We start from the raw sequence: 27,364 nt of genomic DNA, 5'->3' as shown, positions 1-27,364 counted from the left end.
TGTGTATCTCTGGCCCCAAGGCTCAGCTCTATCATTATCATCTGAATCTCTATCTCCTCAAGTGAGGGAAGGTAGGTGACAGTTTACAGACATCTCTCGCTCCTGGTCTCTCCCTCTACCTCTCGCTTTGAAAACCTCTGACAGTCAAGACACTAAACCACTTGATTGTTCCTAGTAGGCTATAAACTCGGTATACTGTAAACATACACTACATGGCCGAAATGTGGACACTTCATTTTAGTGGATTCGGCTATTTCAGCCACACCCGTTGCTGACAGGTGTATAAAATTGTGTTGGCAGTAGAATGACCTGTACTGAAGAGCTCAGTGACTTTCAACGTTGGCACCGTCATAGGATGCCACCTTTCCAACAAGTCAGTTTGTCACATTTCTGCCCTGCTAGAGCTGCCCTGGTCAACTGTAAGTGCTGTTATTGTGACGTGGAAACGTCTAGGAGCAACAACGGCTCAGCCTCGAAGTGGTAGGCCACGCAAGCTCACAGAATGGGACCGCCGAGTTGCAACACTCACTACAGAGTTCCAAACTGCTTCTGAATGCAACGTCAGCACAATAACTGTTCGTCGGGAGCTTCATGAAATGGGTTTCCATGGCCGAGCAAGCCTAAGATCACCATGTAAAATGCCACATACTTTTGACCATGTTGTCTACAATACTGTGTGTATGCAGGTGTTGTGCTAACTGCTAATGGAACCTAGCTAGTACTTTATGATAACTACTTTGATGTAAAAATGTACTTACTACGACTCTGATGTGGCTCTCTCACCCAGCTATCTTAAAGGGCAATTCCACCACTTTTCAACCTAATTTTCATTATCTCCAGCACAATACCAGTGTCTATATATGTGAAAACGCCACATTTCTACGATTTGTAGAAAAACATATCAAATTAAAAAGTTCTACCCGATGACATCATCAAATTTAAAACATTTTAGAAACAGTAATTTTCAAACACTATGAGATTCGCAGTGACGAGGGGAGCAAGAACATACCCTCCCTCTGGCTAGAAACTCGTTGCAGGTTTTTATCCTACCCTATGATGTCACAGAGAAGCATTTTTTAGTACTACTTATATTTCTTTAGCACAGATCATAGAAACGTGTCGTTTTCACATATGTTGACACTGGTTTGGTGCTGGAGATAATGAATATGAGGTTGAAAAGTGGCGGAATTGCCCTTTAAGATGTATGCACCAACTGTAAGTCCCTCTGGATAAGAGTCTGCTAAATGACTACAATTTTAAAATGTCTAGTTGTAAAGAGAGCCTGTTGATACTAGTTCTACTGATCCAGGGATGACCCTTCTTGTCTCATTAGGAGAGGAGTGGTAAAACAGAGTTGAGATGAGGTGGTCGCCCTCTTGACGACTGTCCTCATTTGCTCCGGTGAATAGAGAACACAGTGCAGCCTTTGTGATGAGAGAGGGAGGGAGGTTGTTGCTATGTCACTGTGCTTTTTAAATCAGCCCCTCATTAAACATATGGAACAGGAGTAGAGGACTAGAGGGCTGTAACACCTGGCTATTAATGGGTGCCATTATTCCCTATATAGGGCACTACTTTTGACTGGGGCCCATATGGCTCTTGTCAAAAGTAGTGTATTATACAGTGGGGGGAAAAAAGTATTTAGTCAGCCACCAATTGTGCAAGTTCTCCCACTTAAAAAGATGAGAGAGGCCTGTAATTTTCATCATAGGTACACGTCAACTATGACAGACAAAATGAGGAAAGAAATCCAGAAAATCACATTGTATGATTTTTTATGAATTTATTTGCAAATTATGGTGGAAAATAAGTATTTGGTCACCTACAAACAAGCAAGATTTCTGGCTCTCACAGACCTGTAACTTCTTCTTTAAGAGGCTCCTCTGTCCTCCACTCGTTACCTGTATTAATGGCACCTGTTTGAACTTGTTATCAGTGTAAAAGACACCTGTCCACAACCTCAAACAGTCACACTCCAAACTCCACTATGGCCAAGACCAAAGAGCTGTCAAAGGACACCAGAAACAAAATTGTAGACCTGCACCAGGCTGGGAACACTGAATCTGCAATAGGTAAGCAGCTTGGTTTGAAGAAATCAACTGTGGGAGCAATTATTAGGAAATGGAAGACATACAAGACCACTGATATTCTCCCTCGATCTGGGGCTCCACGCAAGATCTCACCCCGTGGGGTCAAAATGATCACAAGAACGGTGAGCAAAAATCCCAGAACCACACGGGGGGACCTAGTGAATGACCTGCAGAGAGCTGGGACCAAAGTAACAAAGCCTACCATCAGTAACACACTACGCCGCCAGGGACTCAAATCCTGCAGTGCCAGATGTGTCCCCCTGCTTAAGCCAGTACATGTCCAGGCCCGTCTGAAGTTTGCTAGAGTGCATTTGGATGATCCAGAAGAGGATTGGGAGAATGTCATATGGTCAGATGAAACCAAAATATAACTTTTTGGTAAAAACTCAACTCGTCGTGTTTGGAGGACAAAGAATGCTGAGTTGCATCCAAAGAACACCATACCTACTGTGAAGCATGGGGGTGGAAACATCATGCTTTGGGGCTGTTTTTCTGCAAAGGGACCAGGACGACTGATCCGTGTAAAGGAAAGAATGAATGGGGCCATGTATCGTGAGATTTTGAGTGAAAACCTCCTTCCATCAGCAAGGGCATTGAAGATGAAACGTGGCTGGGTCTTTCAGCATGACAATGATCCCAAACACACCGCCCGGGCAACGAAGGAGTGGCTTCGTAAGAAGCATTTCAAGGTCCTGGAGTGGCCTAGCCAGTCTCCAGATCTCAACCCCATAGAAAATCTTTGGAGGGAGTTGAAAGTCCGTGTTGCCCAGCGACAGCCCCAAAACATCACTGCTCTAGAGGAGATCTGCATGGAGGAATGGGCCAAAATACCAGCAACAGTGTGTGAAAACCTTGTGAAGACTTACGGAAAACGTTTGACCTGTGTCATTGCCAACAAAGCGTATATAACAAAGTATTGAGAAACTTTTATTGACCAAATACTTATTTTCCACCATAATTTGCAAACAAATTCATTAAAAATCCTACAATGTGATTTTCTGGAGAAAAAAAATCTCATTTTGTCTGTCATAGTTGACGTGTACCTATGATGAAAATTACAGGCCTCATCTTTTTAAGTGGGAGAACTTGCACAATTGGTGGCTGACTAAATACTTTTCCCCCCCACTGTATAAGGGATCGTTTACGATTTTGGACACGCCCTGGGTGTCTGAAACAGTGTGTTCTAGCACGGTGGAAGTAATGTCCTCTGGGTCACAATTTATCTCCCTTTGGGTTCTTTCCATTTCCCTAATGAAAGGTCTCCTCATGGAGCTTTTATGTAGGTAGCCCTTTTTTAATTACGTGCTGCCCCTGGGACACTGAGGTAAAAGTTATCATGGTTTTATTCTCTACTTGCCTGACGACTCATCCTGAATTAAATTCTGCTGCTCTATCAAGCTCTCCATACATTCATTGTGGAGAAGAAACGTTAGTGGGTGTGGCGTTTGGTCGGAGAGATGTGGATGGTAGACAGGCACTTCCTGGTTATGATTCCTGACTGCGTAATATTTGTATAAGCGTAGTAGTAGTGAATTCTTGACGTCTTGAAGACCCTCAACCTCACAAAATGTTGTAGTATTTGGTATGAATGATAGCTTTCCTGCGATGAATACTACAGTGTCTTTACCCCCTACTGTGTATTCCTCACCCCCAGGGCTCACCGCGCTCTCATCAATGTCTGGATTCCCTCTGTGTTTCTGCAAAGCCGCGCTGCTAACGCCTACCATGTATACCAGGTAGGAGACTAACACCAGATCCTAGTGTACTAAACCAACACAAATTCAATTTGCAGATCAAGACATCCTAGTTTTCTTGTATACCCTTTCTGTGTTAAGTTGTTGAATGGAGTAACTAGTAAACTAACACCCAACATATGCCCTGGTCTAGATAACTGCTTTTTTATTGTACCTAGCACATTGACTAGGCGAGAAACCTGAGGTCTCTCACTGTGTCGCCTTCCTTCCGGTTCTCCCCTGAAGGGAAACGTGTCACTACACTGCTCGGTTCCACTCTGTCAGGAAGAGGAGCCATAGTGTAGCGAGGTGAAACCAGAAATGATGGGACACGACAGGTGACACAACCTCAGCGGAGAGATAGTCGAGCCTGTTTGCCTGGCTCCCGAACTGAACTTAGATACAAGTCTGCTGTTGTATCACTAACACTGCAGTGTGGTGTGAAGACACAACACGCACCCCTGGTCAGAGTAATACAGGCCTGGGCAGCTGCCTCCAGATGTGTACCCCCTGATAAGTAGTGACAAGAGAGTAAAGTAATGGCTGATATGACATCAATGATCCCATCGGTAGAGAAAGGAATCGGAGGTCATTCAATGTTTTGCTGGGAAGTTCAGTTGATGGATTTAGCATTGAACTTCTATATTCTAGCTAAATGGTTAAGTAAATACATTTAATTGATTTAATGACACCCGTTGTTACTAGTGCTTAGTCTAGCCTCAGACCATGGCTGTGTCCTGTATAGTCTTTGTTGTCTATGTGGTGTGTTCTCAGGGTTCTATTTGTCCAATAGATCACTATGGAAACATGATTATTATTCTTAATGGACTAGATTGATGAGTACTGTTTGCTGTGTGTCTTCCTCTCCAAGGCTTGAAAACACAGATTTGATGGATCACTGTGTGCGAGATAAGTGAGAATAGGTATTTCTGATACAAAAGGTCCTTAAATAGCATTTCAAAGAGAGACTACTGATATTACAGAAATGTAGTTCTAGTTTTTAATAAACAAAATGTTCCAATTTACGACCAGCCTACTAGGTCACAGCAACCCTGGGCCAGTCATTCCAGACTTCCTGATCCTGTACTGTTCCGATGGCATCAGGGCCTAAAAATCATCACCACCCAGCAGGAAACAACAACACCAGAATCACGCAGCTTCGTTTCACTCTGTGCTGAAAATGATGGAGAGGAGGGAGAAGAAAAATATAGCGGGAAAGGGAGGGAGGGAGAGAGAGCGAGAGAGATGAGAGCCAGAGCAGCGCAGCATTCTTCTCCGCCACTAGATTATAGGACATTTATGGAGGAGGCAAATTGCTTGTTCTCCATTCCCTGTCTTTGCCTTTCTCAAAAGCCATTTTTCTTCTGTTGGAAATGCAGACAGAACAAGGCCTGAGATGCCCATAGAGTGAGAGAGACTCTATTATTACTCCTGTTTTGTTCTCCCCAGATGAGCTCCCCATCCTCCTCACTCTGTCTCACTCCTTTCATAATGAGAGACTATAACGGCAGCTGCAAATTATTGTTGCGTTCTCATACAATACCAACAATAATTATTATAGAAATGTGTTTCGTGGGAAAAATAATAAGAAAAAAGATTTAGACTTTTTAATGTGTTCTTAAGGCCACTGTGTGAGTTAGAGTAGTAGCCTCTAAGCTAGGGAGCTCTTCTGAGGTTATGCTCTTCTGCCTCAGAGAAAAATAGGAACAAAAACAAAATATACTGAACAAAAATATAAACGCAACATGCAACAATTTCAAAGAGTTACAGTTCATATAAGGAAATTAATCAATTGAAATAAATTCATTAGGCCCTAATCTATGGATTTCACATGACTGGGAATACAGATATGCATCGGTTGGTCACAGATTGGCTTGGATCAGAAACCAGTCAGTATCTGGTGTGAACATAATTTGCCTCATGCAGCGCGACACATCTCTTCCGCATAGAGTTGATCAGGCTGATGATTTTGACCTGTGGAATTTTCTCCCACTGTGGTATGTTCTCCTATATTGGTGGGGAACTGAAACGCGCTGTCGTACACGTCGATCCAGAGCATCCCAAACATGCTCAATGGGTGACATGTCTGGTGAGTATGCAGGCCATGGAAGAACTGGGAAATGTTCAGCTGCAAGGAATCGTGTACAGATCCTTGCGACATGGGGCTGTGCATTATCATGCTGAAACATGAGGTGATGGCGGCGGATGAATGGTACGACAATGGGCCTCAGGATCTTGTCACGGTATCTCTGTGCATTCAAATTTCCATCGATAAAATGCAGTTGTGTTCGTTGTCCGTAGCTTATGCCTGCCCATACCATAACCCCACCGGTTGTGTGGTTGTGAGGCCGGTTGGACGTACTGCCAAATTCTCTAAAACAATGTTGGAGGCGGCTTTTGGTAGAGAAATGAACATTTTAAATTCTCTGGCAACAGCTCTGGTGGACATTCCTGCAGTCAGCATGCCAATTGCACGCTCCCTCAACTTGAGACATCTGTGGCATTGTGTTGTGTGACAAAACTGAACATTTTAGAGTGGCCTATGTAATGATCATGCCGTTTAATCAGCTTCTTGATATGCCACACCTGTCAGGTGGATGGATTATCTTGGCAAAAGAGAAATGCTCACTAACGGATGTAAACAAAGTTGTGCACAACATTTGAGAGAAATAAGCTTTTTGTGTGTATGGAACATTTCTGGGATATTTTATTTCAGCTCATGAAACATGGGACTAACACTTTACATGTTGCGTTTATATTTTTGTTCAAAGCTGACGCACTTTATTTGCCAGGTAGAGATGATGGATGCACTTTGGCATTTTGTAGTGATAACACCCTCCCTCCCTCCTTCATCCCTCCTCCCATCCTCCCTCTTCATCTCTAAACCAGTTGTTTAACTTGCCCAGAGAGGTACTCTAAAGTTCTCCTACTGTATCTAGATTAATCTGACCAGACCAACATACCAAATCCACATTCCCAGCGTAGCAAAAAAAACAGCTCGCTTAGAGAAATTACTTAAAGGAAAGTAAAAGCAATGTTATGATTCATGGGCAAACTCTTTGCTTAGTTGAACAAACACACTGTACACACACATTTATTTTACCTCTGGTGGCCAGATGTAAAGCGGAGAGGAGATTAAATGGTAAAGCCCTGTACTCTAGATGAGCCCCGGCACTCAGAATTCACTGGGTTTTTATTCTAAATGAGTGATTCCCTTTGATCAGCAAAAAGCAGCTGAGCCAATCGCTTCCACCCGCTGCAAACTTCCCCATGTTTTTATAACACTAATGACATTTAGAAAACTGTGTTTTTTCCCTTTCTCTCTCTTCCTTCCTGTCTCCCTTTTATTTCAATTCCAAATGTTCCGTGATACCTGATATGACTGTAGTTCCTCAGAGCCAAGCTGAGAGAGGGAGAGAGAGTGTGTGATTGAAAGCGAGTCAGACACACTTATCGAGGTGAATCCAGGTGAAAGTTATGATCCCTTATTGATGTCACTTGTTAAATCCACTTCAATCAGTGTAGATGAAGGGGAGGAGACGGGGTAAAGAAGGGATTTTAAGCCTTGAGACATGGATTGTGTATGTGTGTCATTCAAAGGGTGAATGGGCAAAACAAAATATTTAAGTGCCTTTGAATGGGGTATTGTAGTAGGTGCCAGGCACACTAGTTTGAGTGTGTCAAGAACTGCAACACTGCTGGGTTTTTCACGCTCAAGAGTTTCCTGTGTGTATCAAGAATGGTCCACCACCCAAAGGACATCCAGCCAACTTGACAAAACTGTGGGAAGCATTGGAGTCAACATGGGCCAGCATCCCTGTGGAACGCTTTCGACACCTTGTAGAGTCCATGACCCGACGAATTGAGGCTGTTCTATGGGGAAAAGGGGGGTGCAACTCATTACCTTTGGCTTCCTGTTGGATTCAAACCCTTGGACCTGCACATACTGGGAGAATAAATCGGCCATTACAACGCATCCAACGTACGCTCGTTCCCAGCACATATATCCCATAGGACCCCTTCCCCAGAGAGGTGCACTGTGGGAAAAGTGTTAATGATGATGATCTCTATATTGCAGTTGACTTCCCGACGCGCTGAGGGGATTCATATAATGGAGTGGTGGAGGGTTCATAGTTCAGTCTGCAGACTCTTTGTGTGTGTTAGGATTGTGACGGTTATTGGTCGTCCAAATGATCACCGTTATAACCGTTCTAATGGCAAACAAAACCAACAAAAAAACACTTTAATTTTTTGTTTTGTTATGGCGGTTATTTTATTTTCATGACTGTCTCATCCATAATCGTCGGTTACGCAGTTATACGGTAATTTGTGTTTCTTTTGCCAAAGCCTGAGACTGTATCTCATGGGCTTCTTTGGCTATGCAAATGAAGGATATCATATATACAGTACCAGTCAAAGGTTTGGACACACCTACTCATTCAAGGGTTTTTCTTTATTTTTACAATTTTTTGTATATTGTAGAGTAATAGTGAAGACATCAAAACTATGAAATAACACATATGGAATCATATGTCAAAAAAGTGTTAAACAAATCAAAATGTATTTTATATTTGAGATTCTTCAATTAGCCTTGCCTTGATGACAGCTTTGCACACTCTTGGCATTCGCTTTGCACACTCTTGGCTGCTTTTCCTTCACTCTGCAGTCCGACTCAATCGGGGGATTGTGGAGGCCAGGTCATCTGATGAGCACTCCATCACTCTCCTTCTTGGTACAATAGTCATTACACAGCCTGGAGGTGTTTTGGGTCATTGTCCTGTTGAAAAACAAATGATATTCCCACTAAGCCCAAACCAGATGGGATGGAGTATCGCTGCAGAATGCTGTGGTAGCCATGCTGGTTAAGTATGCCTTGAATTCTAAATAAATCACAGACAGTGTCACCAGCAAAGCACCCCCATACAGTGGGGGAAAAAGTATTTAGTCAGCCATCAATTGTGCAAGTTCTCCCACTTAAAAAGATGAGAGAGGCCTGTAATTTTCATCATAGGTACACGTCAACTATGAAAGACAAATTGAGGAAAAAAATCAAGAAAATCACATTGTAGGATTGTTAATGAATTTATTTGCAAATTATGGTGGAAAATAAGTATTTGGTCACCTATAAACAAGCAAGATTTCTGGCTCTCACAGACCTGTAACTTCTTCTTTAAGAGGCTCCTCTGTCCTCCACTCGTTACCTGTATTAATGGCACCTGTTTGAACTTGTTATCAGTATAAAAGACACCTGTCCACAACCTCAAACAGTCACACTCCAAACTCCACTATGGCCAAGACCAAATAGCTGTCAAAGGACACCAGAAACAAAATTGTAGACCTGCACCAGGCTGGGAAGACTGAATCTGCAATAGGTAAGCAGCTTTGTTTGAAGAAATCAACTGTGGGAGCAATTATTAGGAAATGGAAGACATACAAGACCACTGATAATCTCCCTCGATCTGGGGCTCCACGCAAGATCTCACCCTGTGGGGTCAAAATGATCACAAGAACGGTGAGCAAAAATCCCAGAACCACACGGGGGGACCTAGTGAATGACCTGCAGAGAGCTGGGACCAAAGTAACAAAGCCTACCATCAGTAACACACTACGCCACCAGGGACTCAAATCCTGCAGTGCCAGACTTGTCCCCCTGCTTAAGCCAGTACATGTCCAGGCCCGTCTGAAGTTTGCTAGAGTGCATTTGGATGATCCAGAAGAGGATTGGGAGAATGTCAGATGAAACCATAATATAACTTTTTGGTAAAAACTCAACTCGTCGTGTTTGGAGGACAAAGAATGTTGAGTTGCATCCAAAGAACACCATACCTACTGTGAAGCATGGTGGTGGAAACATCATGCTTTGGGGCTGTTTTTCTGCAAAGGGACCAGGACGACTGATCCGTGTAAAGGAAAGAATGAATGGGGCCATGTATCGTGAGATTTCCAGTGAAAACCTCCTTCCATCAGCAAGGGCATTGAAGATGAAACGTGGCTGGGTCTTTCAGCATGACAATGATCCCAAACACACCGCCCGGGCAACGAAGGAGTGGCTTCGTAAGAAGCATTTCAAGGTCCTGGAGTGGCCTAGCCAGTCTCCAGATCTCAACCCCATAGAAAATCTTTGGAGGGAGTTGAAAGTCCGTGTTGCCCAGCGACAGCCCCAAAACATCACTGCTCTAGAGGAGATCTGCATGGAGGAATGGGCCAAAATACCAGCAACAGTGTGTGAAAACCTTGTGAAGACTTACAGAAAACGTTTGACCTGTGTCATTGCCAACAAAGGGTATATAACAAAGTATTGAGAAACTTTTGTTATTGACCAAATACTTATTTTCCACCATAATTTGCAAATAAGTTCATTGGATGCAACTCAAACAAAAATTGTAAAGTGGTTATCCCACTGGCTATAAGGTGAATGCACCTATTTGTAAGTCGCTCTAGATAAGAGCGTCTGCTAAATGACGTAAATGTAAATGTTAAATATCCTACAATGTGATTTTCTGGATTTTTTTTCTCATTTTGTCTGTCATAGTTGACGTGTACCTATGATGAAAATTACAGGCCTCTCTCATCTTTTTAAGTGGGAGAACTTGCACAATTGGTGGCTGACTAAATACTTTTTTTTCCCCACTGTACCATAAGACCTCCTCCTCCATGCTTTACGGTGGGAACTACCCATGCGGAGATCATCCGTTCACCTAAACCGCGTCTCACAAAGACACCGCGGTTTGAACCAAAAATCTCAGATTTGGACTCCAGACCAAAGGACACATTTTCACCGGTCTATTGTCCATTGCTTGTGTTTCTTGGCCCAAGCAGGTATCTTCTTCTTATTGGTGTCCTTTTAGTAGTGGTTTATTTGCAGCAATTCAACCATGAAGGCCTGATTCACACAGTCCCCTCTGAACAGTTGATGTTGAGATGTGTCTGTTACTTGAACTCTGTGAAGCATTTATTTGGGCTGCAATTTCTGAGGCTGGTAACTCTAATGAACTTATCCTCTGCAGCAGAGGTAACTCTGGGTCTTCCATTCCTATGGCGGTCCTCATGAGAGCCAGTTTCATTACATTTACATTTTAGTCATTTAGCAGACGCTCTTATCCAGAGCGACTTACAGTTAGTCACATTATGCATTATTGCCCCACAGTGGTAAGAAGTAGCATCCCAAAAAACACAAACTATACAACAGTCACGAAAGCGATGCACACGCTTCAATGGGGCAGAAGTCCATGTGTTGTGTTTAAATCTGAATGCCCAGATGACTAGCAACAATGACAAGAAGCTAACGTGGGGTATCGTAGGTGGCTAGTTTTATCTTGTTCTTGATACCATGTCTTGTTTAGAGGTGTTTTGACTAATGTCACGTCTATGCTAATAAAGCAAAATGTTGCTAGCTGCCTAACCAACAACTGTAACGATGTATTTGAGACAAGCGCTCATTGTTCAAATATGTTTTCAATAAACATTGGAGACTAAATATAGTTTACATGTCAACAATCTAAGCCAATCCAGGCTGTTTCGCCCCATAGTTGCGCACATGTCAGTTTTGTTGCTAAACAACTAACCTGTCTATAGCGTCATTGAAATTCATTAATGAACATTGAAACTACCATAAAACAAAGACCACAAAGTTGAATACACTTTAATCAATTAAATACTTTTTTCAAATGTTATACTGGAATGTTATGATTCCCCCTCGATTTCTTTAGTTAAAATGTCCCATCTAGCCATCTTCAAAACCCATTATATAACCAAGAGCGTTCAAATTCCAGGAATAAAAACAAAACCTAAAACCTAAAAAACATAACCACTACGTTGTCCTTATGAAGTGGATTTTAAAGGATCGCTCGTCATGGGAGTAAATGACTGACTGGAGTAATACGAGGGAGGTGGTGTCACTGTCAGCAGAATCATCCTTGCAATAGGACCAAAGTATTCCCTCTATTGATGTTGGTTTGATGACTGAAGGAAAAACACAGAACTGATATGGACCATAGTATACTGATCAGATCTACCTTTTCAACAACATAAGTTTGTAAATAGTAAACGGTGAGCTTGCTATGGAGCTTTCAATTGATTACATTTCAAGAACTCCTACAGCCACGAATGCAGTGGTTTGCCTTGTGAATTGACTCTTCTTCTCATGGTTTGTCTGTCTGGTTTTCAATAACTATGTCTATGTTGGGAAGAGATGAACAGTTCGTACTTGAGATTTGAGTAGATTTTTGAAAAGGGGGAAAAAAAATACCAAAAACCATTTACAGTGCCGATGTTTACTGCATTTCTACGTATGTCTACAGAACACAAAGGACAAGTTAAAAGCAATGAGAGAACAGGTTAATGTCAACAGTTAGAGGACTAACTGGACAGATCGATGCAACCATATTGTGTGCTTACTCTTTTCAATCTTAACAGTTTGTCAATACCACAGCCAACACCTGAAGCTACATATTGAGATGAATCAATCGAATGAAAAAACCTGCCTTTAGTGGGTAAACAGGCGGCATTAAAATTGATTTCTGGTGAACCTGCATTTATGATACAAAAAAACTAAACATGAAAGACCACTTGAGTAGTCCTGCTTTCTTCCAAATCTGGTCCTATGTTTAATGTTCAATGTATAAAAGACAAAATGGCTCTGGTAGAGGATGCATGATTCTTTGCAGGTGGGGATGATTTTAATTTCTCAACCTCAAAAGCAGGGAGATGAACCAGCTGAATACTGACCATCATAGCGCTTGATGGTTTCTGCGACTGCACTTGAAGAAACTTTCAAAGTTCTTGAAATTTCCCGTTTTGACTGACCTGCATGTCTTAAAGTAATGATGGACTGCATTTATCTTTGTTTATTTGAGCTGTTCTTGCCATAATATGGACTTGGTCTTTTACCAAATAGGGTTATCTTCTGTATACCCCCCCTACCTTGTCACAGCACATCTGATTGGCTCAAATGCATTAAGAAGGAAAGAAATTCCACAAATTAACTTTTAAGAAGGCACACCTGTTAATTGAAATGCATTCCAGGTCACTAGCTCATGAAGCTGGTTGAGAGAATGCCAAGAGTGTGCAAAGCTGTCATCAAGGCAAAGGGTGGCTATTTGAAGAATCTCAAATATAAAATAAATGTTGATTTGTTTAACACTTTTTTGGTTACTACATGATTCCATATGTGTTATTTCATAGTTTTGATGTTTTCACTATTATTGTACAAGGTAAAAAAAATGTAAAAATAAAGAAAAAACGCTTGAATGAGTAGGTGTGTCCAAGCTTTTGACTGGTAGTGTATATATGTAGATCAGAGCCCGTTATTAATCAGATTCCTAATTGAGATGATGATGATGATCATGTCTGTTAAGATGATCGTTATGGTAATAAAGGCCTGTGATGATGGAGATGATCGTTATGGTTATGGTAATAAAGGCCCGTGATGATGGAGATTATTGTTATGGTGATGGTGGTAGATCTCTGTGAAGGATGTTGATTACAATGATGATCGTTTTTTGGTTGTTGCATCAATTCATCATGAATTCAATCTCGACTATTATAGCCAAATATGGCCTTTGTTATATTTCCAGCATCAGAAGAACGCATTAGGCTAGAACATTTTGTACGATCTGCAAATATATATGGAATTAAGTAACCATCAAATAACAACTATATACAACTAAACTTCTGGAGGACCTATCAGCCTTCCACCCCGTCCTCTCTACCTTTTCTTATTCCGAATCCGCTTCTAAAGCCACTTTCTATCACTCTAAATTTCAAGCTTCTGCCCAATGAAACTCTTCTCAATCCTCCACCCCCTGGACGACTTTCTCAACCGCTTTGAAAAGAAGGTTGACGACATCCGGTCCTCATCCACTCAGCCCATCAGATCCTCTTCTCCACCCTCTCAGGGTTGGGCGTCTCAGGCTTTGCACACTCTTGGATTGCATCCTACCTGGCAAGCCACTCCTACCAGGTGACATGGAGAGGATCTGTGTCTGCACCACATGCTCTCAATACTGGTACAGTATACAGGTATCTCAGCTTGGATTTTGGCCCACCAACTCAAGCTCAACCTCGACCAGACGGAGCTGCTTTTCCTCCCGGTGAAGGCCTGCCCGCTCCAAGATCTCGCCATCACGGTTGGCAACTCCACGGTGTCCCCCTCCAAAAGTGCAAAGAACCTTGCGTGACCCTGGACATCACCCTGTTGTTCTCAGCAAACATCAAAGCAGTGACTCGCTCCTGTTAGAGTAAACAGTATGTGACCTGACTGTGTGTGTGCCCAGTTTCCCAATAGCGATGGAATTTAGGCTTACGAGTGTTTTAACAATGAATATTTCCTACAACGGCCGAAGTTGTAATGTGCGTTTCCCAAAAAAACACGCAGCGAGAAAGTTCGCTAAGTGCGTCGTTGAGGCATAGTGTTGATACTGATAGGATCTAAATTAAGGCAGCGCAGCTCTCGGATCAGCTTTCTCCATTCTAATCTTACCTTAACATTAGAATTATTCCACAATACTGACAACGGATCAGCTCCTCAAAAGTTATCACATATGGCTGCAAATATTAAGGTGTCTTATTCTAATGCTCAGGTCTACCCTATAATAATGCATTAATTCAAGATTTGGCACATTATTGCGCACGTTGTTACACATTAAATATATTGAGGCAAATTACAGACAATAGGTCTAGCCTACAATTAGCAAAATAGAACTCAATTGAATGAACATGAAATGTATTTCAATATTATAGGCCTGTAGCCTATACTGTAGGCTATTTATTTTTTAATGCAGTCCTCTCGGTTTTCATTTGATGCATCTTTTTATCCTTCGCTTGTTTGTAGCCTAACAATTGAAAAGACATTGGTGACTTTGTATTTGTTGTCAACTTCATTATGAAGTTATCAGTGGTCACAGATAAACATATTGATTCTATGTTTAGCAGGGATCTGTGGATAAAGTGACACAGTAGGGAAAAAACCCATCTAATGACGATACTTTTGGGAAACCGGGCCTTGGTTAGCTAACTGCTCTATCACTCATGATGTTACAGCAGGCCTCATGGTGATTTATGTTTGAACAGTAATATGAATCACGGATAATGAATTGTAAACCAGAGGGTCATTTTGCAGACTCATTCAGCAGGATGACTAGACAGATTATGGTTTTAGAATGATGTAAGAGGACACTATCATATTTAAATTTTCCCTTTGCCAGCCAGCCTTAGTCATCTCTGTTATTATGATGATTGACACAATGTAAGGATACTAGTCCATGGCAAGCAGCTATTTTACTTAAAGGGATAGTTTGGGATTTTGGCAATGAAGCCTTTTATTTACATTTACGTCATTTAGCAGACGCTCTTATCCAGAGCGACTTACAAATAGGTGCATTCACCTTATAGCCAGTGGGATAACCACTTTACAATGTTTTTTTTTTGGGGGGGGGGGGGTAGAAGGATTACTTTATCCTATCCCAGGTATTCCTTAAAGAGGTGGGGTTTCAAATGTCTCTGGAAGGTGGTGAGTGACTCCGCTGTCCTGGCGTCGTGAGGGAGCTTGTTCCACCATTGGGGTGCCAGAGCAGCGAACAGTTTTGACTGGGCTGAGCGGGAACTATGCTTCCGCAGAGGTAGGGGAGCCAGCAGGCCAGAGGTGGATGAACGCAGTGCCCTCGTTTGGGTGTAGGGACTGATCAGAGCCTGAAGGTACGGAGGTGCCGTTCCCCTCACAGCTCCGTAGGCAAGCACCATGGTCTTGTAGCAGATGCGAGCTTCAACTGGAAGCCAGTGGAGTGTGCGGAGGAGCGGGGTGACGTGAGAGAACTTGGGAAGGTTGAACACCAGACGGGCTGCGGCATTCTGGATGAGTTGTAGGGGTTTAATGGCACAGGCAGGGAGCCCAGCCAACAGCGAGTTGCAGTAATCCAGACGGGAGATAACAAGTGCCTGGATTAGGACCTGTGCCGCTTCCTGTGTAAGGCAGGGTCGTACTCTCCGAATGTTGTAGAGCATGAACCTACAGGATCGGGTCACCGCCTTGATGTTAGCGGAGAACGACAGGGTGTTGTCCAGGGTCACGCCAAGGCTCTTCGCACTCTGGGAGGAGGACACAACGGAGTTGTCAACCGTGATGGCGAGATCATGGAACGGGCAGTCCTTCCCCGGGAGGAAGAGCAGCTCCGTCTTGCCGAGGTTCAGCTTGAGGTGGTGATCCGTCATCCATACTGATATGTCTGCCAGACATGCAGAGATGCGATTCGCCACCTGGTTATCAGAAGGGGGAAAGGAGAAGATTAGTTGTGTGTCGTCAGCGTAGCAATGATAGGAGAGGCCATGTGAGGATATGACCGAGCCAAGTGACTTGGTGTATAGCGAGAATAGGAGAGGGCCTAGAACTGAGCCCTGGGGGACACCAGTGGTGAGAGCACGTGGTGCGGAGACAGCTTCTCGCCACGCCACTTGGTAGGAGCGACCGGTCAGGTAGGACGCAATCCAAGAGTGAGCCGCGCCGGAGATGCCCAGCTCGGAGAGGAGGATCTGATGGTTCACAGTATCAAAGGCAGCAGACAGGTCTAGAAGGACAAGAGCAGAGGAGAGAGAGTTAGCTTTAGCAGTGCGGAGAGCCTCTGTGACACAGAGAAGAGCAGTCTCAGTTGAATGACCAGTCTTGAAACCTGACTGGTTTGGATCAAGAAGGTCATTCTGAGAGAGATAGCAAGAGAGTTGGCTAAAGACGGCACGCTCAATAGTTTTGGAGAGAAAAGAAAGAAGGGATACTGGTCTGTAGTTGTTGACATCGGAGGGATCGAGTGTTGTTTTTTTGAGAAGGGGTGCAACTCTCGCTCTCTTGAAGACGGAAGGGACATAGCCAGCGGTCAAGGATGAGTTGATCAGCGAGGTGAGGTAAGGGAGAAGGTCACCGGAGATGGTCTGGAGAAGAGAGGAGGGGATAGGGTCAAGCGGGCAGGTTGTTGGGCGGCCTGCCGTCACAAGTCGCAAGATTTTATCTGGAGAGAGAGGGGAGAAAGAAGTCAAAGCATAGGGTAGGGCAGTGTGAGCAGGACCAGCAGTGTCATTTGACTTAACAAACAAGGATCGGATGTCGTCAACCTTCTTTTCAAAATGGTTGACGAAGTCATCCACAGAGAGGGAGGAGGGGGGGGGGGATTCAGCAGGGAGGAGAATGTGGCAAAGAGCTTCCTAGGGTTAGAGGCAGATGCTTGGAATTTAGAGTGGTAGAAAGTGGCCTTAGCAGCAGAAACAGATGAAGAAAATGTAGAGAGGAGGGAGTGAAAAGATGCCAGGTCTGCAGGGAGTCTAGTTTTCTTCCATTTCCGCTCAGCTGCCCGGAGCTCTGTTCTGTGAGCTCGCAATGAGTCATCAAGCCACGGAGCTGGAGGGGAGGACCGAGCCGGCCGGGAGGATAGGGGACATAGAGAGTCAAAGGATGCAGAAAGGGAGGAGAGGAGGGTTGAGGAGGCAGAATCAGGAGATTGGAGGGAGAAGGATTGAGCAGAGGGAAGAGATGATAGGATGGAAGAGGAGAGAGTAGCGGGAGAGAGAGAGCGAAGGTTGCGACGGCGCATTACCATCTGTGTAGGGGCAGAGTGAGTAGTGTTGGAGGAGAGGGAGAGAGAAAAGGATACAAAGTAGTGGTCGGAGACTTGGAGGGGAGTTGCAGTGAGATTAGTAGAACAGCACCTAGTAAAGATGAGGTCAAGCGTATTGCCTGCCTTGTGAGTAGGGGGGGACGGTGAGAGGGTGAGGTCAAAAGAGGAGAGGAGTGGAAAGGAGGCAGAGAGAAATGAGTCAAATGTAGACGTAGGGAGGTTGAAATCCCCCAGAACTGTGAGGGGTGAGCCATCCTCAGGAAAGGAACTTATCAAGGCGTCAAGCTCATTGATGAACTCTCCAAGGGAACCTGGAGGGCGATAGATGACAAGGATATTAAGCTTGAATGGGCTAGTGACTGTGACAGCATGGAATTCAAATGAGGAGATAGACAGATGGGTCAGGGGAAACATTTAGAATGTCCACTTGGGAGAGATGAGGATTCCTGTGCCACCACCCCGCTGACCAGATGCTCTCGGGGTATGCGAGAACACATGGTCAGACGAGGAGAGAGCAGCAGGAGTAGCAGTGTTTTCGGTGGTAATCCATGTTTCCGTCAGCGCCAAGAAGTCGAGGGACTGGAGGGTAGCATAGGCTGGGATGAAGTCTGCCTTGTTGGCAGCAGAACGGCAGTTCCAGAGGCTGCCTGAGACCTGGAACTCCACGTGGGTCGTGCGTGCAGGGACCACCAGGTTAGAGAGGCAGCAGCCACGCGGTGTGAGGCGTTTGTGTAGCCTGTGCGGAGAGGAGAGAACAGGGATAGGCAGAGGCATAGTTGACAGGCTGCAGCAGATGGCTACAATAATGCAGAGGAGATCGGAATAAAATGAACTAAACATCTGGGAAAGGAGAGAGCGGGGCCTCCCTCACCACAACTCCCAAATATAACTCTCCCAACTTCCACCTCAGAAACTATAATTGTTGTAAACTACAGCGGTTCAATGTTTTCTAGGAATAGACTAACCTAGTTTATTCAGCTAGCTAACTAGGTGCAGTATTATTCCGTGAAAAACGTCCGGGCACCTCGTCATAAGACGCCACAGCCAGCTAGCATGCCGGTCTCCAGCAGCAGGGTTTTGCGCCAATACTCAGCCACAACAACCACCAGTGTATCAACACACAAGCAGATCGTTCGTGTCCGTGTCTAACGTTGTGGGTTAGTCCCGACAGCTTGAGCGAGTCCGTCGTCAACTTATTCAGCCAGTTAGTTAGCTAGAATAGTTAGCAAACTAGCTAGCCATTGCTTTCAGACAAAGAAGAACCCCTCCTTTCACGGCACGAACACACAGAGAGAGCCAAACTAACGTTAACTAGTCACCCATGTCCCGAATTCCTTGAGCGACTTGGGCTATCAATATGTAAAAAACAAAACACAAGTGTAGGTTATGACTTACCCCTAGCAGCTACTGTTAGCTAGCCAAGTGCAAAGCTAGCCACTGAATTAACTCAGCCAGTTCGCGTCTGTTCGCTCGGTCGTTCCAGCTATTGTTTACAAGTAGCTATCCAGGTTGCAACAAGCTTGCTAATTTTCAAGCACAGTAGCCACTTGCTACCTAACGTTAACGGTTCAGACAATGAGGTTAGAAAACAGCTGAATGGTAGGCAGTTATTGTATGTAACTATTGTAGGCAGCCAGCTGGCGTAATTACAGGCACTCTCAGGCGTGAAACAACTATACCGTTGCTAATAGCTACTCGCCAGCTAGTCCAGGTGGTGAGTTAGCTAGGTAGCTAGCTTCGCGCTACACCCGGCACCGCCGAATACAATACTAACCTACAATAATTACATACAACAACTACCTACAACAACCCACGATACCTACCTACAATACCTAACTACAATCTAAATACATAGTTTAAGCCTTACTCGACAAAGCCCAAGCTATGTATAAAGCCAAACTTACCCGACGCCAAGCTTACTCGACGACCTCCTCCCAGCTCGGCATCATGAATAGCAACGGCAGTAGTATCTACAGTGGGGAGAACAAGTATTTGATACACTGCCGATTTTGCAGGTTTTCCTACTTACAAAGCATGTAGAGGTCTGTCATTTTTATCATAGGTACACTTCAACTGTGAGAGACGGAATCTAAAACAAAAATCCCGAAAATCACATTGTATGATTTTTAAGTAATTAATTTGCATTTTATTGCATGACATAAGTATTTGATACATCAGAAAAGCAGAACTTAATATTTGGTACAGAAACCTTTGTTTGCAATTACAGAGATCATACGTGTCCTGTAGGTCTTGACCAGGTTTGCACACACTGCAGCAGGGATTTTGGCCCACTCCTCCATACAGACCTTCTCCAGATCCTTCAGTTTTCGGGGCTGTCGCTGGGCAATACGGACTTTCAGCTCCCTCCAAAGATGTTCTATTGGGTTCAGGTCTGGAGACTGGCTAGGCCACTCCAGGACCTTGAGATGCTTCTTACGGAGCCACTCCTTAGTTGCCCTGGCTGTGTGTTTCGGGTCGTTGTCATGCTGGAAGACCCAGCCACGACCCATCTTCAATGCTCTTACTGAGGGAAGGAGGTTGTTGGCCAAGATCTCGCGATACATGGCCCCATCCATCCATCCTCCCCTCAATACGGTGCAGTCGTCCTGTCCCCTTTGCAGAAAAGCATCCCCAAAGAATGTTTCCACCTCCATGCTTCACGGTTGGGATGGTGTTCTTGGGGTTGTACTCATCCTTCTTCTTCCTCCAAACACGGCGAGTGGAGTTTAGACCAAAAAGCTCTATTTTTGTCTCATCAGACCACATGACCTTCTCCCATTCCTCCTCTGGATCATCCAGATGGTCATTGGCAAACTTCAGACGGGCCTGGACATGCACTGGCTTGAGCAGGGGGACCTTGCGTGCGCTGCAGGATTTTAATCCATGACGGCGTAGTGTGTTACTAATGGTTTTCTTTGGTACTGTGGTCCCAGCTCTCTCCAGGTCATTGACCAGGTCCTGCCGTGTAGTTCTGGGCTGATCCCTCACCTTCCTCATGATCATTGATGCCCCACGAGGTGACATCTTGCATGGAGCCCCAGACCGAGGGTGATTGACTGCCATCTTGAACTTCTTCCATTTTCTAATAATTGCGCCAACAGTTGTTGCCTTCTCACCAAGCTGCTTGCCTATTGTCCTGTAGCCCATCTCAGCCTTGTGCAGGTCTACAATTGTATCCCTGATGTCCTTACACAGCTCTCTGGTCTTGGCCATTGTGGAGAGGTTGGAGTCTGTTTGATTGAGTGTGTGGACAGGTGTCTTTTATACAGGTAACGAGTTCAAACAGGTGCAGTTAATACAGGTAATGAGTGGAGAACAGGAGGGCTTCTTAAAGAAAAACTAAAAGGTCTGTGAGAGCCGGAATTCTTACTGGTTGGTAGGTGATCAAATACTTATGTCATGCAATAAAATGCAAATTAATTACTTACATTTTACATTTTAGTCATTTAGCAGATGCTCTTATCCAGAGCGACTTACAGTTAGTGAATACATATTTTTTTTTTATACTGGCCTCCCGTGGGAATCAAACCCACAACCCTGGCGTTGCAAACGCCATGCTCTATCAACTGAGCTACATCCCTGCCGGCCATTGCCTAATTTGGCAAATGTGTCCCAGAGTGGACGGAGAGAAAGAAAGAGATGGCGGGATGTGTCCCAGAGTGGACGGAGAGAAAGAAAGAGATGGCGGGATGTGTCCCAGAGTGGACGGAGAGAAAGAAAGAGATGGAGGGATGTGTCCCAGAGTGGACGGAGAGAAAGAAAGATGGAGGGATGTGTCCCAGAGTGGACGGAGAGAAAGAGAGATGGAGGGATGTGTCCCAGAGTGGACGGAGAGAAAGAGAGATGGAGGGATGTGTCCCAGAGTGGACGGAGAGAAAGAAAGAGATGGAGGGATGTGTCCCAGAGTGGACGGAGAGAAAGAAAGAGATGGAGGGATGTGTCCCAGAGTGGACGGAGAGAAAGAAAGATGGAGGGATGTGGACGGAGAGAAAGAAAGAGATGGAGGGATGTGTCCCAGAGTGGACAGAGAGAAAGAAAGAGATGGAGGGATGACATAAGCGCCACAACTCCCTGCTTTACTTTATCCCTTACACAGCTCTGAAAAAAACATGCGCTTCAAAATAACTTTGCATTAAAGATGCACTATGCAGAAATCGCTCCGCCATTTCAGTTTGTGACAAAACAAGCAAGTATAGTGTCGAGAATCATTGTACCTAAACCGCTGTAAAATATATTTTCCATAACCAAAAATATTGTATTTTCATCTGGTGTACAAAACCGAAAGTAAAAGAACAGCTCTACCGCTTCTTAGACTTGCTTTCAATGAGAATGACAGTAAAGATGAGGTGAAGTGTATTGCCTGCCTTGTGAGTTGGAGGGGATTGGGAAAGGGTGAGGTCAAAAGAGGCAAGGAGGGGAAGAGAGAGTTGGAAATAAATTAATCGAAGGTAGACGTTGCGAGGTTGAAGTCGCAAAGTACGAAGAGCAGTGTCCCATCATCAGGAAATGAGCTTATCAAGGTGTCAAGCTCATTGAGGAACGTTCCAAGGGCACCTGGTGGGTGATTGATGACAATGTTAATCTTGAGTGGACAACTGACAGTGACAGCATGGAATTCAAATGAGGAGATTGAAAGGTGAGAGAGGGAGAAAAGAGAATCTCCAGTTAGGAGAAATGAGTAGCCCTGTGCCTCCACCGCGACGACCAGATGCTCTTGGACTATGAGAGAAAACGTAGTCCGATGAAGAGAGAGCAGCTGGAGTAGCAGTGTTCTCTGGGGTGATCCATGTCTCCGTCAGGGCCAAAAAGTCAAGGGACTGAAGGGCAGCATAGGCTGAGATGAACTCTGCGTTCTTGTCCGCAGATCGGCACTTGCAAATGCTGCCAGAGACCCAGAACTCCACTTGGGTTGTGTGAGCAGGGTACACTAAATTAGAAGGGTTGCAGCCAAGGGGTGGGGAGCGTCTGTAAATCCTGCAGGGAGAGGAGCGAACAGGTATAGAAAAGACACACATAGTTGCCAAAGCTACAAAAGAGCAAAATGAGATACTCCAAAAATAACTAGATACTCAAGTGAGAGAGTGGTGTGGCGCCTTCCTCGAAGAACTCGGCAGAAAAACTTGGCAGAACCGTCTTAGATTCGGTGACGGTCTTAGTTTTGTTGAGGAGACTGACATGACTGCTGCTGAGAAACCAGGGGAGGCTGAATTACTAACACTAATTGCTGATTGCCTAGGAGAGGAGAAACCACTCCCCCTCCAATACAGCTACTGACTACCAAAACAAGTCCCAAATTCCCCTGCCCTTTGATTCTGGTTGATGTGTCAACAATCATCTGCAGTCAGCAGTTCACACACCAAGTAGAGTACTGGGAAGACAGGCAGCACTTAAAGTAGAAGGTTCTAGCTAGCTAAAAGACAGTACTAGACAACAAATAAAGACTAAAGTTATACTCATCACTCCTGGAGATATCAGGAGTCCTCTAGCTATTGAATGAAGCACATTCTGGTTTAATTTCATGGCTGAAAGTCAAGGATAATAGGCTAGGAGTTTTTCCGACTACTGTAGGTGATCTGACCAGGAAAAACTCTGGGCCCTAGAAGTTTCAGGCAGGTGATGAATATAGCTGGACTGTCACGCTCGTTGATAGACGGATCAGACCAAGGTGCAGAAACAAGATCCCACAACTAAGGTAGGCAAATTGGCTGCCTAAGTATGATCCCCAATCAGAGACAACTGCCTCTGATTGGGAACCACACCCGGCCAACATAGAAATAGAACATCTAGAATTCACACCCTGACCAAACCAACTAGAGAAAAACAGGGCGTGACATGGACATTCTTTAAATCAAGGACAAGATCATATCAGTGATATAGCTTAGCATACAGCCTGCTTTGAAAGTGTCTTAGCTGGAGAACAGAATGTTCCAATGCTATAGTTAGAGGCCATTTTACAACGTCTGCCCACCAACTGTGCGTCTACTTTTTAGTCATTTTAGCAGACGCTCTTATCCAGAGCGACTTACAGTTAGTGAATACATTTTTATTTTTCATACTGGTCCCCCGTGGGAATCGAACCCACAACCATGGCGTTGCAAACGCCATGCTCTATCAACTGAGCTACATCCCTGCCAGCCATTCGCTCCCCTACCCTGGACGACGCTGGGCCAATTGTGCGCCGCCCCATGGGTCTCCCGGTCGCGGCCGGCTACGACAGAGCCTGGATCTCTAGTGGCACAGCTAGCACTGCGATGCAGTGCCTTAGACCACTGCGCCATTCTACTTCTTACACTCATTATGGTAAAACTCACATCCCTACTACCTGGGCACCCTGGTCCGTTGTCAGCCATTTGGTGCTGCTTGTACTGTAGTTTCAGTGTGAGGTGAGCAGGAGGCCTCAGTCTCCATAAGGGTTTCCTGAGAGGAAGAGGCGAGCCCATTACTTTTACCACAGCTGGTAACCTACAATTACCCTGCCTTTCAGGAGAACGCTGGCTATGCTAGCCGACCAGACAGTAGCTCATACTGACGTACTTCAGAGAGAGGGGGAGTACTAGATAGATTACAATACAATGAAGAAAGCCAGAGCCTCAAAGTAATAGCATTCCATATTTAAATACAATAATGTGTGTGCTTCTAGCACTGTGCACAATATTGACATGTGCAATATCCATATCGCAAGAGATCCATATTGCATGCAATATTTTGAAATGTCAGCCATGTGTCACGTCCGTTTTTACAGTTTACTCCGTTTGTCATCTCTCTACCTCGCTCCTCTGCTGGCTGCTTCCCACACACACCAAGCCCCGCCCCCTGCCAGTCAAGCAGCACAGTTCCTCCTCCTCACTGTTAGATTCTCTGTTAGTTTGCATGCTGTTCTGTTAGGTCAATGCAGTCAACAGATTGTTCCAAACAAGAACGATTCTGTGTTCCACTTTATTCTCTTAATATCAATCATTCTAATTCTATGATTCCAACAGTTCACCCAAGTGTTTTGATCTACACTGAGTGTACTAAACATTAAGAATACCTTCCTAATATTAGGTTGCACCCCCCCATTTTGCACTCAGAACAGCCTCAATTCGTCGGGGCATGGACTCTACAAGATGTCGAAAGCGTTCCACAGGGATGACTCCATGTTGACCAATGCTTCCCTCAGTTGTGTCAAGTTGTCTGGATGTCCTTTGGGTGGTGGACCATTCTTGATACACAGGGGAAACTGTTGAGCATGAAAAACCCAGCAGTGTTACAGTTCTTAAAACAAACCGGTGCGCCTGGCACCTACTACCATACCTCGTTCAAAGGCACTTAAATATTTTGTCTTGCCCATTCACCCTTTGAATCTCAATTGTCTCGAGGCTTAAAAATCCTTCTTTAATCTGTCTGCTCCCCTGATTGAAGTGGATTTAGCAAGTGATATCAATAAGGGATCATAGCTTTCACCTGGATTCACCTGGTCAATCTGTCATGATGTTTTGTACACTCAGTGTACATTGCAAGTCAAATTGCAATATTTGGTTTTTGCCCATATCGTGTATCCCTACCCTTTGTCATACTGTGGTGTATCCCTACCCTGGGTCATACTGTGGTGTATCCCTACCCTGGGTCATACTGTGGTGTATCTCTACCCTGGGTCATACTGTGGTGTATTCCTACCCTGGGTCACACTGGTGTATCCCTACCCTGGGTCATACTGTGGTGTATCCCTACCCTGGGTCATACTTTGGTGTACCCTACCCTTTGTCATACTGTGGTGTATCCCTACCCTGGGTCATACTGTGGTGTATCTCTACCCTGGGTCATACTGTGGTGTAACCCTACCCTGGGTCACACTGTGGTGTATCCCTACCCTGGGTCACACTGTGGTGTATCCCTACCCTGGGTCACACTGGTGTATCCCTACCCTGGGTCATACTGTGGTGTATCTCTACCCTGGGTCATACTGTGGTGTACCCTACCCTGGGTCATACTGTGGTGTTCCCTACCCTGGGTCATACTGTGGTGTATTCCTACCCTGGGTCATACTGTGGTGTATCCCTACCCTTTGTCATACTGTGGTGTATCTCTACCCTGGGTCATACTGTGGTGTACCCTACCCTTTGTCATACTGTGGTGTTTCCCTACCCTGGGTCATACTGTGGTGTATACCTACCCTGGGTCATACTGTGGTGTATCCCTACCCTGGGTCATACTGTGGTGTATCCCTACCCTGGGTCATACTGTGGTGTATCCCTACCCTGGGTCATACTGTGGTGTATCCCTACCCTGGGTCATACTGTGGTGTACCCTACCCTTTGTCATACTGTGGTGTTTCCCTACCCTGGGTCATACTGTGGTGTATACCTACCCTGGGTCATACTGTGGTGTATCCCTACCCTGGGTCATACTGTGGTGTATCCCTACCCTGGGTCATACTGTGGTGTATCCCTACCCTGGGTCATACTGTGGTGTATCCCTACCCTGGGTCATACTGTGGTGTTTCCCTACCCTGGGTCATACTGTGGTGTATCTCTACCCTGGGTCATACTGTGGTGTATCCCTACCCTGGGTCATACTGTGGTGTATCTCTACCCTGGGTCATACTGTGGTGTACCCTACCCTGGGTCATACTGTGGTGTATCCCTACCCTGGGTCATACTGTGGTGTATCTCTACCCTTTGTCATACTGTGGTGTATCCCTACCCTGGGTCATACTGTGGTGTATCCCTACCCTGGGTCATACTGTGGTGTATCCCTACCCTGGGTCATACTGTGGTGTATCCCTACCCTGGGTCATACTGTGGTGTATCTCTACCCTTTGTCATACTGTGGTGTATCCCTACCCTGGGTCACACTGTGGTGTATCTCTACCCTGGGTCATACTGTGGTGTATCTCTACCCTGGGTCATACTGTGGTGTATCCCTACATGGGTCACACTGTGGTGTATCCCTACCCTGGGTCATACTGTGGTGTATCCCTACCCTGAGTCTACCTACTCCCTGCCTCCCCCTCCCGTTCCTTCCCTCCCTCCATCCTCCCTTTAGATGAACTGATCTGTCTCTGTAAGGCAGTACAGTAATGAGCAGTTGTAAATGCCACTGGTATTGTAAATGACAGAATTTCCTCTCCCAGTCTATCTGGCTGTTGATGAGTCACTCGCTGCTCCTTTCAATAGCCTTGTTAGTCTACAATAATACATTAACTGCCCGTTCAGGCTGTATCGAAAGAGATGGTGAGAACACATAACAAGTAAAACGGGGACAACTTGCAGTTATAGATCTTGTTTGTGTTAAAGGGTGAAGCTTTGAATTTGAATTGAATTTGACCCCTAGATTTATGTTGTTTTAATGATAATGCTTCTATTCTCTGTACCAGGGGCTGTCTACTCAGGGCTGCCTCCCTTGAAAACAATTTGAGAGAATTTATTTATTTTGACTAACTGAAAGTTCAGTCAACAATATTCTAGAAAGTTGTGCCGGTCCTCGAACTAGAGTTTGAGAAACACTGTTCAAATATATTTTTTACTCCATATACAAAAAAACAAGTCACCATAATTTGTACAACATTTTATAGTAGTTGCAATTTGAAATTCATTCATGATACAGTAATATATTTTTTTGAATTGTAAGCTTGCTAGTTTTGCTGTACAAAAACACTGACTTAGTTGAAATGGAATGTAATCAGAATAGTTTGGACCTGGCCAGAGCTAGCCGGCCCCAGGTCACGGCTGTCACATTTGATGATCAAGCTGCTTTTTCTAATGCAGAACGCGGGTGTTGGATTTAACCAAATATTTTGTGAAAGAAATAAATAATTAATTATTACTGAGGAGGAAGCAATAGCTGCTCTGTGTTGCCATAAATCCATATGATAATGAGCCAAAGTGAATTAAGTTTGCTCTAGTACACTGTGAGCCTGGCGTTTGATGTCTAAAAGGAGGCAGGCAGTGTGACTACAACCTTA

General features: G+C 44.7%; 1 protein-coding gene across 1 annotated transcript in view; it reads left to right on the top strand.

Moving 5' to 3' along the window:
- The window catches only part of LOC311135886 (sorting nexin-29-like), a 157,344-nt gene that overhangs the window by 108,658 nt on the left and 21,322 nt on the right, over nucleotides 1–27,364 (top strand). Inside the window, exon 18 of the mRNA XM_084169909.1 lies at nucleotides 3,745–3,826. Within this exon, the coding sequence (XP_084026035.1) occupies nucleotides 3,745–3,826 (82 nt within the window). The remainder of the gene's footprint in view (nucleotides 1–3,744; nucleotides 3,827–27,364) is intronic.

Source organism: Coregonus lavaretus, assembly GCF_964263955.1.
Source record: "Coregonus lavaretus genome assembly, chromosome: 1".
Classification (NCBI taxonomy): Eukaryota; Metazoa; Chordata; class Actinopteri; order Salmoniformes; family Salmonidae; genus Coregonus; species Coregonus lavaretus.
This window is presented reverse-complemented; position numbering and strand designations above follow the sequence as displayed.